General features: G+C 38.2%; 1 protein-coding gene across 3 annotated transcripts in view; it reads right to left on the reverse strand.

Annotated features, from left to right (window-relative positions):
- astn1 (astrotactin 1) overlaps positions 1–14,406 on the reverse strand; it is a 244,587-nt gene that overhangs the window by 128,074 nt on the left and 102,107 nt on the right. For all 3 annotated transcript variants that reach the window (XM_060873956.1, XM_060873957.1, XM_060873955.1), the window contains 2 exons: positions 12,734–12,818; positions 10,069–10,143 (listed from right to left, as the gene is read on the reverse strand). In XM_060873956.1, the coding sequence (XP_060729939.1) occupies positions 10,069–10,143; positions 12,734–12,818 (160 nt within the window). The remainder of the gene's footprint in view (positions 1–10,068; positions 10,144–12,733; positions 12,819–14,406) is intronic.

Raw genomic sequence — 14,406 nt, forward strand, 5'->3', positions numbered from 1 at the left:
CTACTACTACTACTACTACTACTACTAATAATAATAATAATAAATAAGTTGTCATTTATACCAAATTCATAAACAAATAAAAGCAGATTTTTCCACACAACAATCTTAACAAACCTTTGTTTCAAAAAAATTAAACAAAGATATTTATCAATAAATAATTTACAGGTTTTTTTTTACCTATTCTTAGAACATTAGTAGTCACAGAAGAGCCAATAATTACTCACCCACAACACACTTGATGACGCACAAAGAACTAATGATAATAACATTCATTCATTTTCTACCGCTTATCAGAACTACCTCAGGTCACAGGGAGCCTGTGCCTATCTCAGGCGTCATCAGGCATCAAGGCAGGATACACCCTGGACAGAGTGCCAACCCATCGCAGGGCACACACACATTCACTCACTCGCAACATGCAAACTCCACACACACAAGGCGGAGGCGGGAATCGAACCCCGACCCTGGAGGTTTGAGGCGAACGTTCTAACCACTAAGCCACCGAGCCCCTCCTAAGCACTACCTGAGAATTTATAAAATGCCTTTTTTTAAGGTTTTAAATTTGCTCTATACATGGAAGACAGAACAACCTATCACTTTTCATTAGGAGCTGACATTAAAATATAACATTATTGTAATTTATTTTTATCCATATCTTTCATGTTATTAGCTTTGTAGGATTCCTACTAATAGATCATTCATGGCATAAAGTTGTAGACTGTACATATCATGCTTTATAAGAGTTTAAATGTGAAGCTTAAGGGTATTGCATGCATTCAGTTGCCTGAAATGAGACTCCGTAACAATTTTAACACAAATTCGCAGCAAACTCAATTCCATGCTACTTTAAATAGACAACTTTAGTACAAATTAGGAAAGGTAAGATATTTTTTGCAATACTTTATTTCTTCTTACAGAAGCATGGAATTGAATGTAGTGCATACTGTATGTTAATAAAAAACATCACATGGTGTGCAGCCTGGAACCCAAAATGATTGAATGCTGTGTTAACATTTAGCAACAAGAAAATGTAGAGTGTCCTATAACAAGATAACAGTATAAACTACAAATAAACAGAAAATATAGCTTTAAAAAAACAAGCCATAACAAAGACTTTAAACAGAGTGGACAATGTTTGCCAAGCAATTTACAGCATTTAAAAATGAGTGCATGAGTGAGAAATATTGTATCAGAAATCACAAGCAATTATATGAGTAAAGATTGTATTGTGTTAATGTTTGGCCAACACAAACTGAAGTAACAGCTTCAATTCACCTGAGGCTTGAGTGTCTCTGTAATTGTACTGAAGGGATGAACACTTTTCTTCAAAGATGTTCCCTCAACTGGTGTGTTGATAATGATGTTGAAAAGTGGTACAAAGATCTTCCATTGGTTCCATTTATTCAATTTTGTCTGTGTGTGCATGAGGTCAATCTCCCGTTAGTCAAATGACGGAGGGATATGCAACACACTATAAAGCGCTGTGCTCACACGCTGGCTATCTATGGCTGTCTATGCTCTCACCTTCTGCACCATGGCTGCTTTTCGTAGTTGCACTGAGTAGGAACTCATCAGTACATTTTGCCAGGGTTTGCAGGAAGTAGTGAAGATTAAGTTAGCCTGTCATGACAACACCCTGACTCTGGACCAGCTCATCGACCTGGCCATCTGTTTAGACAACCTGCTGCATGAACGGTCCAACAGCAGGAGCGTATTCATCAGTGCCAGCTGGATCCCGTGAGGCCAGTGAAATTGGTAAAAACATGAATCTCCAATGAAGAAAGGCAGATGTGTTTGTGAGCAGGTCTATGCCTGTACTCTGGCAGAACATTTATGTGCAGATTGTAGCAATCACCTGGATCCTCACTAAACCAGTGGAAATACTTACATATGTTACACACAGATTAATTGCATATAATTATGCAGACATAATTGAAAGGTATGAGCTTTATAAATCTGTAATTGTATCCAGATAAGAGGTGTTGCATTTTGCACTGGATTCAATACTACATAGGCTAAAAGTGCTACAGTCATTGATATCGGCTATGTTAGATATGCAGATTTTCATCACTGCTGATTGAACCCACAGCCATGACTCTTTGGACGTGATGAGAAACTGTCCCAGGTTTCTGTCCCAGGTCCATACTTGACGTTTTGTATTTCCTAATTTCGCTAGTTTTCCCATCTGGATGGATTAGCTGATGATGTGCATGATTTGCAACTAAAATGAGGAAGGTGTAGCAGCTCTTTGTTGCCAGTGGGTACATACTGTACATATGTACTGTATGTTCTGTCATAAGCAAGCATGTACAATATTAAGTGCAAAAGGAAATATCTAAGTAATATATAAGAAAGCAAATAAAACAAAAATAAATCAAAAAAAGTATTAAGCAAACATAATTTTATGTCAGTCAAAAGAAAACATTGTTAATTTGATATTAAATTTAACCTCACTATAAATGGCACAGGCTTCAGAGACTGCAAAATTTTCACACTATTTCACACTTTTATCTTTCTTTTCCTCGACTGTTATAATTACCAAAAGCTTAAAATGTGAAAGATTATTGGCAACATGTACACTTGAAGATTGAGGCACATCCCTTGTTAGGAATTTGAGGTCAGAGTACAAAAGTACCTGGAGGATCCACAAACTACCCATTGTGCAATGTGTCAAATGTCTAGAAGCTGTCCTGTTAAGTAGTCAGAAGACTGGAACCTCTGCTTTAAGGTGAAGTTCATCACTAATGGACAAACTAAACTGACATTGACATACAGTAGTCCATATCGGTGCTGGGGCACCATTCTCTTGTTTGTATTTTTTTGGTTTAGAAATTTTGAATGACAGAGGCTGTATTTAATCTGTGATATTTTTTCTCTGCTGACAATAAAATATGTTAAAATGATACTGTATGCTGATAATACAATTAAAAATAACAACTAAAAATCTTGTATACACTTGCGTATTTGTTTTAACCCATCTCTCTCTCTCTCTCTCTCTCTCTCTCTCTTTCTCTCTCTCTCTCTCTCGCTCTCTCTGAGAAAATGTCAACATGAGATCGGGAAGAAATTCATACTAAGCAGACAGCATACAGAGTGAATTTTAAGTACGAAGGACGGGGTGGAGAAGGTGTGTATGTGTGCAGAATAAAGCAGGCAGCAGGATTAAAAAATAAAACAATTCAGTGTAAACTTCTAGCGTAGCCTCTGTAATCAGATTCTCAATATCACACGTACATTAATCATGTATCTGGTGATAAACTGCATCAATAAGGGCAGTGAAACAGTTAAAGGACCATGTCACAGACTGCATTTTTTGGATTTAAATAGTTCAATTTGCATTTAATAAAGTGCCAAGTTAGCAGAATGAAAGGGCAAGGATAGGATTGACACAAAGGGTCATTTTAAGAATTAAATGATAATATAAAACAGCTATAAACGAAAAGGCTTAATTACATCCAATTATACTTCCCTTATCTAACTTCTGTGGCTAATGAACATAACTCTGTCGAACACCTGCCTTTTAATACAGAGCATTAGATGCGTGTGCATGATTTCAATTTGGTTATTCAATTGGTATTAAACCCACTGTCTTCCTCAGAGTGACAAATATGTTATTATACATTTGTTGGTGAGTGGAACACTCCCTAATTAAGCAGGAAGCCATGTCTGGAGACATGAAAGTTATAAAAAAGTAAAGCCTGGCAAGAACATCATTCACAAGCCCCATGCCACCATGTCAGAGGGAGCCCAAGCTAGACCTCCGGATCACAAGGGGATTGCATCCAGGGTTTCTGGACGTCAGTTTCACTGCCTCACCGAGCCTTATTTTCTCTAGTGTTTTGTATGCACGTGTATGACCACTGTTTCTCCATTTTATGACTTACATTTTTCCGGATTTTGCCCTTGTCTGCTCTGTTTTTTTTGTACATTTTTGCCTCTATGCTGACTCTGTTTTTGCTACATGTTTTGGATTTGTCTGCCTGGATTTTCACTGTGCTCATTAAACGCTTCCATTTATCCGCATTATGGATTCCAATTCATTATACATACTTTGCCACCTGTGAATCCAGCGGATAACGCTCAACTACAAGCCCTGGTGGCCTATCAAGGTGAGCAACTTGCTGCTTATCAGGAACAAGTCACGGTCTACCAGAAGCAACTCACAGTGCTACAAAACACTAACGTTCACCTCCTTCAATCTCTCCGCAACCTACCCACACCCAGAGTCATTTCGCATGGCACTCCCAGATAAGTTTGATGATCATTGTAAGGGTTTATTAAGACAATGTTTACAATGCTTACAATTGCCTGCATTGATTCTCCATGGTAATACTACCTACCCTGTCTCAGCCCTAATAAATTTAACATGCTGTGGATGACCAACCCATCAGGGACAGCCTCATCACACACCAAACTATTCCTCTCACGCTACAGGTGGGTCTTTTTCACATGGAGGAAACGACCTTGTTCGTCACGTCCACTCCTTTTTTTTTGTGGAGAAGAAGGATGGTGGACTAACGCCTTGCGTTGACTATTGTGGATTGAACGCTATAACAGTCAGATATCCTTATCCTCTGCCTCTAGTTCCCCCAGCTCTTTAACGTCTCCAGGAAGCACTGATCATTACAAAATTGGATTTGAGAAGTGCTTACAACCTGATCCAGCTAAGCAAGGAAAATGAGTGGAAAACTGCCTCTCTCACCTCTAGGGGGCACTATGAAAATCATGTTATGCCATAGGACCTACCTAATGTGCCCATTGTATTACAAGCATTTGTTAATGAAGTTCTCAAGGACTTTCTCAACCACTTCATGATCATCTATATTGACGACATTCTGTTTTACTCTCCCACATACAGTATGAGTCCCACGTCAATCATGTATGAGAAGTCTTACAATGACTATTACAACACTGACTGTTCGTAAAGGGTGAAAAATGTGAATCCCACGTGCATACATGGGATAAATAATAAATGGCCAGAGCACAGAAATGGATACAAGTAAGGTGGATGCTGTCACTAAATGGCCAACCCCCTCAAGTATCAAGGAGTTGCAGAGATTCCTGGAGAATGGGAGAAGAGAATCCTGTGTGTGGAGTTTGCATGTTCTCCCCGTGCCTCGGGGGTTTCCTCCAGGTACTCCAGTTTCCTCCCCCGGTCCAAAGACATGCTAGGGTAGGTTGATTGGCATCTCTGGAAAATTGCCCGTAGTGTGTGATTGTGTGAGTGAATGAGAGTGTGTGTGCCCTGCGATGGGTTGGCACCCCATCCAGGGTGTATCCTTGATGCCCAATGACGCCTGAGATGACCCGAGGTAGTTTGGATAAGCGGTAGAAAATGAGAGAGAGAGAGAGAGAGAGAGAGAGCAAGAGAGAGAAAGAGAGAGAGAGAATCTAGGGGGAAAAAAGCTTCCTAACCTCACCCAATTGTCCACCCTTCTTAAGGTATGTGCCTGCATGTCTCAGAAAACATACTATGGAATGGATTTACTCTGCCCCTGGTATCCAGAGACACTTCAGTTAGTAGGGAATGCATTGTGGTAATCTCAAATATTTTCTGACTTCAAACAGTAAGTAGACTGCTCCGTCTGTGCCTAAGCTTGTACTCCTCGCCAGCTAAGGGCAGGACTTCTAGAACCTCTCCCAATTCCACAGCACCTCTGGTTGCACCTGTCAGTTAACTTTATCACCGACCTCCCTAGTTTTTCAGTAGGATTTCAGCCGTCTCTGTTCCCATAGTCTGGAGAACCATCGGACATCGATTTCACAAATGACTTGTTTTGTCGAAGCTACTGTAAGAGGTTGTGAAACTGCACATGTACAGTACGTCTCCAAAGGGCTATCCTCAATCAGCGCATTCAAGCAAACTATAAGAGATGCCCGCACCCGTGTTATCAACACGGACAATGGGTCTGGCTAGCCACCAAGAACCTACGATTAAAAACACCTTGCTGCAAACTCAATCCTAGGTACATCAGCCCCTTCAAGATTCTAAAAGAAATCAACCCAGTGACTTACCCCCTATAACTTCCTGCCAGCTATCACATACTGTAACCCCGTTGTTTCACACCTTCTTCCTTAAGCCCACCCACTTCAGAAGCCACCTCACCCCAATAGAAGTTGATGGTTCTCAGGCATATTTAGTTCATGAAATCCTTGACTCCGGGAGACATGGGGTCGCCTGCAATACCTTGTTGCCTGGAAGAGATATGGCCCGGAGGAACAATTATGGGTTAATGCCAGCAACAACTTGGACCCCACACTCACAGCAAAGTTCCACCGATCGCACCCTAAATCGCCCAGCACCCAGGCCTAGGGGTAATCCTAAAAATAAAACACCAGGAGGTGTTCCTAGAGGAGGGGTGCTGTAAGAACATCTTCAAACCCCCCCCCCCCCCCCACCACCACCACCACCACATCAGAGGAAGCCCTAGAATACTAGAATTCCTGATCATGAGGAGTTCACATCCAGAAGCCCCTTTCGCATTTATAGACATTTAAGCAATATGCACATGCATTTCTGATTATTGTCAGTTTCACTGCCTTACCGCACCTTATTTTCTCTAGTGTTTTGTATTTACGTGTATGACATCTGTTTCTGCATTTTGTGACTTCCGGATTTTGCCCTTGCCTGCTTTGTTTGCCTTGCTGACTACCTTGCTGTTTTTTGTACCTTTGTTGACTTACGTGTTTTGGATTTTTTTCTGCCTGGATTTTTATTGTGCTCATTAGACACTTCCCTTTATTCGAATTACAGATTCTGCTTCCAATTTATTATAGTCTCTTTATATATTTTTACTGTTGGGAAAAAGCTGCTGTAAATTGACAGTATTTATTTTACAAAATTGTACTGTACACAACTCGGCATTTAAAACGGTCAACAAATATAAAGAAAAATACCAGAAAAAGCAATAAAGAGTGGGTCTAACATTTTCGGTATGAGAGATGAAGAATTCTCCACATCAGCGTCTGACAAGTGGAACATGTTTATGCCTTCTATTTTAGCTCTTTATTTTAAGCACAGACCTTTTAAACCTTTTGAGGTCTATAAGTTTGCAATGGTCATAACACCAATGTTAAAATGAGAGGTTTTTGTGATATAAATAATTAAACTCTTGGCAGCCTTGTAAGTTTTATACAGGGGTCTGTACACTTATGCAACCAGATTTTTCCCCCTTGTTTCTGATGGCAACAAATAAGAAATGGTTTTTCTTATGGTTTCTCAACACAAAGCAATGCTTTCATTAAATTACTAATTTGAAATAATAATTTTTAAAAAAATCATCCACACAAGCAAATGTTTTAGATATCATGTATAAATATACAGTATTTTAAATGAACAGTATATTACAGAAAAAATAAGAAGTACAATACGCTCTTGTAAATAAATCCCAACACTAATATACTTTAGATATATTTACTATAAATTCCTAGCTGTTACAGTACACCCACAGCACTACGTTCTCTGGGATTAAAAACATAAGTATATACAGTTACAAGCACAGAATAAAATTGCATGTCCCAAAACCAGAATATTTAATATAACAGGAAGTTGTCTGAACCTTTGCATCCAAAATCAGAAGTTTCTTCATTGCCACATAAAAAAGAAAAAATAAAGTAAATCGAAGAAATAAAACAAAAGGCTTGATTAAAGGACAACAAAACAGTTCATGTTTAACTATTCAACAAAATCAAACGCTGAAAAAGAGAATCCAAAAAATTCTAAAAAAAACAAAACAAAAACTGAAAGAAAAAAACAAAATCAATCATAGGATCATTCTTGCACCATTTCAGTAATGTGTACAGAAAAACTCAGTAAAACCGAATATAAGCCTCATAGAAGCTATACAGAAGATATTGATGTTAAAGTTTGCTTAAAAATAGAACAAGTAATCATCTTTCTTCTCTTTGTGCATACATTCAGGTGAGATCTTTATTGGCAAGTTCCTCAGTTGTAACATTTTTTTTTAACTCAAATCAATAAGCATATCTACTGAAATATCCTTGATTAAAATTCCAAGACGTGGCTCTCACATTCCGAGTCATCATCCTCTATACTGATTATTATATGGATTAATTACGAAATTACAGTCATATAGCTACACAAGCCTAATTGAGAAAGTCTTCTCAGCAGTTTTCTTCCACTTGTTTTCAAGTATTCAGTATTCATGTAGAAATTCAAAGCTCAGTTCAAATGTTCAAATAACCAAAACTAGATTTGTAAAGTTCGTCGAGACAAACTTTGATGTTGGCTTTGACGGTGCAAGTATTCGCAAAGGCCGGTGCTTTTTGGAGGCGAGTGGACATAAGGGTCAGTGTTACTTTTGGAGGCAAGCGGACAGAAAGATTGTGAAAGCTACTGGACCGCTAGGGTGCCAATACTTTTGGAGGCGAGTGAACATGAGCATGTGACGTGATCCAAATACCCGTGAGGCAGTTCCCCTCATTGTGCTCAGTGTTTTGATACAGTATGTCACATGTCCATGTTGTGCAAATTTTTTATTTTTGTCAAGTGATGTCACGAGAATACCCGTTGGGGTGCCAATACTTTTGGCAAAAAGTGGCTACTGAGGGTTTGGACATTTCATGTCAATACTGCAGTCATTATGGGATTCTACTTCCAATTCTAATTTTAGGAATTCCCCATTCAAGTCTATGGGATGTTCCATCGTCGACTACGGGAAAACCGAAAGTTCCGTCGGAATGCCGAAATAAAACTTCGTCCGGAGTAACGTCCTAAAGAACCTGTCCGAGTTTGGTGTAAATCGCTCGAAAACTTGCCGAGTTATAAACCTCTAAAATTTATAATGGAAGTCTATGGGAAAAAAGGCCATTTTGAGCTTCCGTACCGGGAATTCTGGAATTCCGATCGCTTAGAAAAGTAATAGCAACAAACTTCATACCAGGGTCTACGACATACCTGAATTTGGTGCATGTGGCTCGAACGCATTTTTTTTCGTAGAAAGCTGGCTAAGAAAAATAATAATAATAAGCTTAAATAGGAAAACAGAATGTTGGCTTCTACAAAGCCAACATAAAAATGCTTTAGTACTGGCCAAGATTGAGAAATTATGATAAAAGCTAATGGGCACAGATTTGATTAAATAATTGGTGAGATGGAAAATGTGTGAAATCCATTCTCCTATGCTATGAGTCTGGGTTTGGCTGGTGGTCTTTTAATCTAAAATCGCGCTTTTCCAGGATATTTTACAGGACAGAAGGTTTTTGTTTAAACTAGAAACCTGACATTTACATTTTAGATTATCAAATGTTAGGAAATGCATTAGAATGTGTGTGGTGATCTGAGAAAATCCATGAAATGTAGCTGAATTCTAATAAATAAAAAAAAATCTGGTTTTGACCAAAGTGCATTTTTATGCCAGAACACATGCCATAACAACACAATTTTATTTTATTTGCCTACAATTTGCCTTGACCATCTGTAAAGATCAAAGATCATGTTGTGTTAAAAACCATTGTAACCCTTTTCACCAGTACACTGGTGTTCCATTAAAGAAGCAGAATTGAAATGGACATTTCAATATTAATGGACATTTCAACAAAATATATTTTTAATCATTATAAACAAACATCATTTTATTGCTACAAGTCTGATATACGGATAAATAAAAAAAAAAATGTAACTAGCCATTTTTTATTTCGAATTTTTTGAGACTTTTTTTTACCTCTGTTGGCATAACCTGCCAGAATTTTAGTGGTTGATTAATACGCCTTCAAACTATTGATGAATATATAACACAGAAATGGGCTGAAATAAAAGTGCGTACAAGTTTAACAGTAATGTTTTCACAAAGTAAGTAGATCAGGTTTGAAATGTAGAGCGGTCGGAGCATCATTCTGTGTAACTGGACTGAAACCATGTGCCATACATTTCCCAGGTTGCCACAAAAGTAAAAGCTTCACAGAATGCAATACATATAAACAATTCAATAATAGTTATAATAGTTTAAAACTATGCTTTATGGTTTTATTCCTTGTAAAATCTGAATATAAATAATTATCCACCTAAGGGCTATTTGAAACTCTGATCAGGACTTTTATTGTTCTTACCTGAAAATGCGGTCAGACGGCTGCTCCCCCATCACCAAGTCAAAACCACGCTGGAAAATGGTGTATGGCCAAGGACTAGGAACAAAACAGAATCAGGCTGCTGGGTTATTTTTCCCATTTCTCATACTGTAAATCCTCCCACTCATCACTGCAGCGGTTGACCTCAAAACTCTTTAAAATTGTAACTACGCTGGACTTTTCCATTAAACCTACGCATGTAGGATACAAAAAGCAGGTTTTTAATGAGAATTGTGGTTTTCCTGCAAACAAGCCCACATGTTTACTCACATCACTCTCTCTCAGCTCAGTGTCATGCTACAGACTAAAAAATACAGGTGTGTCTTACAATCCTTGCAATGGCCTCCTGCTGAGACAGTTATTAATGCAGGTAATTAATGATGTCTCACATCTGAAACCAACCCTAACCTTTAGACGTTTCAGGGCATTTATTTTAAATAAAAGAATGCCTCATGAAGGTCAAAACTGTAAGCTATTCCTATCCTTGTTGGGATGGTTGGTCACCATCATATCTTTCTGATGGACACTGTTACTGAGGCACCTTTTCCTGCTTGGCATGTGGAAGTGAGTGGAGTGATGCAATTATTTAGGAAATGACAGAATGACTGTGGTGGCAGTTGGAGAATTAGAGACCAAGAAGAGCAGACAAGAAGACAATGACTCTCATAGAGAGCAGTAAGAACCATCAGAGGCTGCTTCTTGATGTCAAAGCTCTGTTTTGTAAATATTAAACTGTCTCCTTTAGGACTTGACATATAGAACATTTTTCAGGAACACGATGACTTTTGCCCAAATGCTATCACAAATGCCATTAGGGCAAAACCTTTATCAGTGAAAAGGCTATGAACGTAAGGTTCAGCACAGGAAATATTTAGGTCCTTCGAAACTTTTAAATAGCTTCTCCCCATGACAGATTTCTTTTTGCCTCCCTGAGGTGTTAGGTCCAATTAAATAAACTTCACACCTTCTCAGCATGCCACTCAGCACGCAAACCCCTCGCCATCATGAGCTATGCGCTTCCCTGCTGTCTATCTTCCCCAATTGTTCCAATCAGATTTCTAATTAACAGATCCATCTCACCAACCATCATCACTCCCATCTCACTTCCAATTACAGACGCCAAGGTTTTCCACACCTTTGAGTCTTAAACACTCCAGAACAACAGCCTAAAATACTGACAAGTGCATGCGAAACTGCGTTTGGCAAGAAAGAAACTCTAATTAAATTCATATGAATTAAATCCTGCTCTTTAAAAGATTATGGAAGCTTTTTTTTTTTTTGCTATTCTCTGTGTAAATATTTTCATAATTTTAGCCATTTTTGGTCAGTTTTCTGAATTTTTATTGCATTTTTAAATCTATGATCTAAGAGGTCGCTTGTGAGGTGACAGTTAACAGGATGCCATCAGGAGGCTTGTAAGACTCATCCTGCAGACTGTTTCTGTTATATCTTTTTTTTTTTTAGCATATTTAAGATGACTTGATTTGAGATGCAAGTGAGGGGATTTAAAGTGATAACAAGCGAGCACTAGAGAAATCCCTTTTTGCGTAACAGCCCATGGCTTTTTTAGCAGAACAGTTCATTATGCTTTTATATGTTTTGGAAAAGATCCAAAATTATTAGTGTATATAAAACACACACACACACACAGAGAGAGAGAGAGAGAGAGAGAGAGAGAGAGAGAGAGAGAGAGAGAGAGAGAGAGAGAGAAATAGATACAGGTACAGACAGAGCTGGCTGCCCAGAGAGAGCAGGTTCTGCCTGTGCTGTACCCATGGAGAGGTACAGCTCCACTTCTTAACCACCTGTCCATGAGGAAATTAGAAAACAATTCTTTCCCAAGTTTGAAATGATTTGTCCTGACCTCATTAAATAAAGAACTACCCAAAAGTTTATTATTTTCAGGGAGAAAAAAAGAGACTGCATTTCCTTTGCAGCTTAATACACCTATACCTGCCAGAACAAGAGGAAGGAGTCGGCCAATCGATAATGTGCTCATGAACTCACATGTGCGTACGCACATGCTTAGATTTTAGCCTTTTATTTTGCTAACCATTTATTTGTTGGTTTATTTTTTTTGTTTGTTGAGCTTTAATACATTGCCCATTTTAAATGTTTTGGCAATACATGTACAATTTGTCAAGCCAGTAAAGCTCATATAAATTTAAATCGAATTGAATCAAATAAAATGATTTGAATTTGAAATTAAAATTTTATTTGAAATTGAAAGAGAGAGAGAGAGAGAGAGAGAGAGAGAGAGAGAGAGAGAGAGAGAGAGATTGTACGATATGGGGAGGATAAAAATTAACATTTAATTAAAGGAAGCATTAATTAATCATGCTTCCTTTGAGACACATGAGGTCAACCAACTGCACCGTATTGAAATACTGCTAATGCTGCGTAACACACTGGGAGGAAAACGCTATCTATTGCTGTGTAACACACTGGGAGGTAAATGCTATCTACCCTCTTCCACACACAAGCCCTCTGTGTGATTGGCTTGTGTCCTTGTGATTGACAGGACAGGAAGATGATGGGGTCATAATGAGGTTCGGGTGAATGATTTCCTGTTGCACCACATGGGATTTTTCTGTGAGTTTGTTCATCTGATACTGACCATCATGGTTTTTAAATGTAGCTTACTCACCCCTGATTTGGTCCCCATTCGTTGCGAATGCAGAGATGCTTGTGCACAGGGTCTTTCATATACCCATCAAAACACTGGCATTCACCTGTGAATATGAAGCACAGATTTCAAGTGTGCACAACATAATAATGCATTTAATACAGACAGAATTACTAATGCAACACTCTATAATTGCACTGTTGCTCCACAGGGGATCAGGCAGGATGGTAATGGAGGCTTTAGTGTGATCTTACCTAAATCTCACAAAGCCTTATTCCACATTAATGACCTGTATAACATGTCACTAGCAGTGCATTCATTCACATGGCCATTCATTCACATTCGGTCAGGATCGGTTTTGGGAGAATCAGACACGCTGCACTTATTGCTAGCATTGCGGATGAAAGCCTTAGCACAAAATATGTCTGACGTTCACCTAGTGCAAACTGTAAATACTTTATATTCTACTGAAGCCCCTTCTGCATTCATTAAACTGTCTGATTGCTTGTCCAGGCTGCTCGAGGACAGACATCAGAGCCACACTCAGCTTTGATTATTTGTAGAGAAACCTGACTGTAAAATCTTGCAATTACTGTTGCAGCTCATATTATTATTCCTTGTTGTTTTTTAGGGATCAAAATCAAATTCCAACTTCAATAAGTGTGTGTTATTCTATAGTTTGAAATTTGTTGAGGAATGCTTTGACTAGCCTGCCAAAGCTAGCTAATTATCCTTGCATTTTGCATCTTCTGTGCTAGAGCAGGAAATACAATGTTTACTGTAACGCAGGATGATACGATTTAATTGTCCATACACAATTATATACTGCCATGATGCTAAGTGATGTTTACCCTGATTGTATTTTATAACTGTGCTTTTCAATCTCAATGCAACCTTTTGAATTGGCCCATTGAATTTTAACAATCTGCCAGGAATTTCCTCTTCACATTTAGCACTTCCACATTGTTCTCTGCTTGTTTATGTCCCCATCAGTCCTTGATTAGATTCTGGTCTTTTGTCCACCCATGTCTTGTCCGCCCCTTAGTGCGTCTACTTAAACACTTGTGTGTCATGAGGGTACTTTCAGGGTGAAGTATACGCTCAGTTACACTCAGTTCTGTTGTGTTCTCAGTGTCTTTTGTTTTGTTTATGCTTGCCTGGTTTTGACTTTTTTCTTGATACCGATGTTTCTGCTTAGTTTCTGTTTATCCTGTTTGTTGATCACATGACATGTGCCTCCTATTTTCGCCTTGTCTATCAATTTGAATCCTCTACCTTTGTGTTAAATACACTTTACCTGCACTTTTGTCCATTTCCTCCTCACTGACTTTGTCACTAAAAAACAGACGTATTTTCCTTCTAAGAAAAATCAGATATTTGGGAATCAAAACTTGAATCTGGAATGAATCTGGAATATCAACTTGCAATCTGATATTAAAAATCTAGCAATGTATCTTGAACTTAGCTCACAATAGATATGTATACTGTATATTTAACAGCAGATTATATATATATATATTATATGGATGTCACTAATAATTATTATTATACAAAGTACTACAATTATTACAAATAATCAAGTTGAATTATTACTCACAATATTTTTGAACACTAAATAACAAGCAGAGAAAAATAAACACACTGTGTTAGTGTGATTCAGTGAAATTTGTTGAAACACTACATCATACACAATG

Source organism: Tachysurus vachellii, chromosome 7 (assembly GCF_030014155.1).
Source record: "Tachysurus vachellii isolate PV-2020 chromosome 7, HZAU_Pvac_v1, whole genome shotgun sequence".
NCBI lineage: Eukaryota > Metazoa > Chordata > Actinopteri > Siluriformes > Bagridae > Tachysurus > Tachysurus vachellii.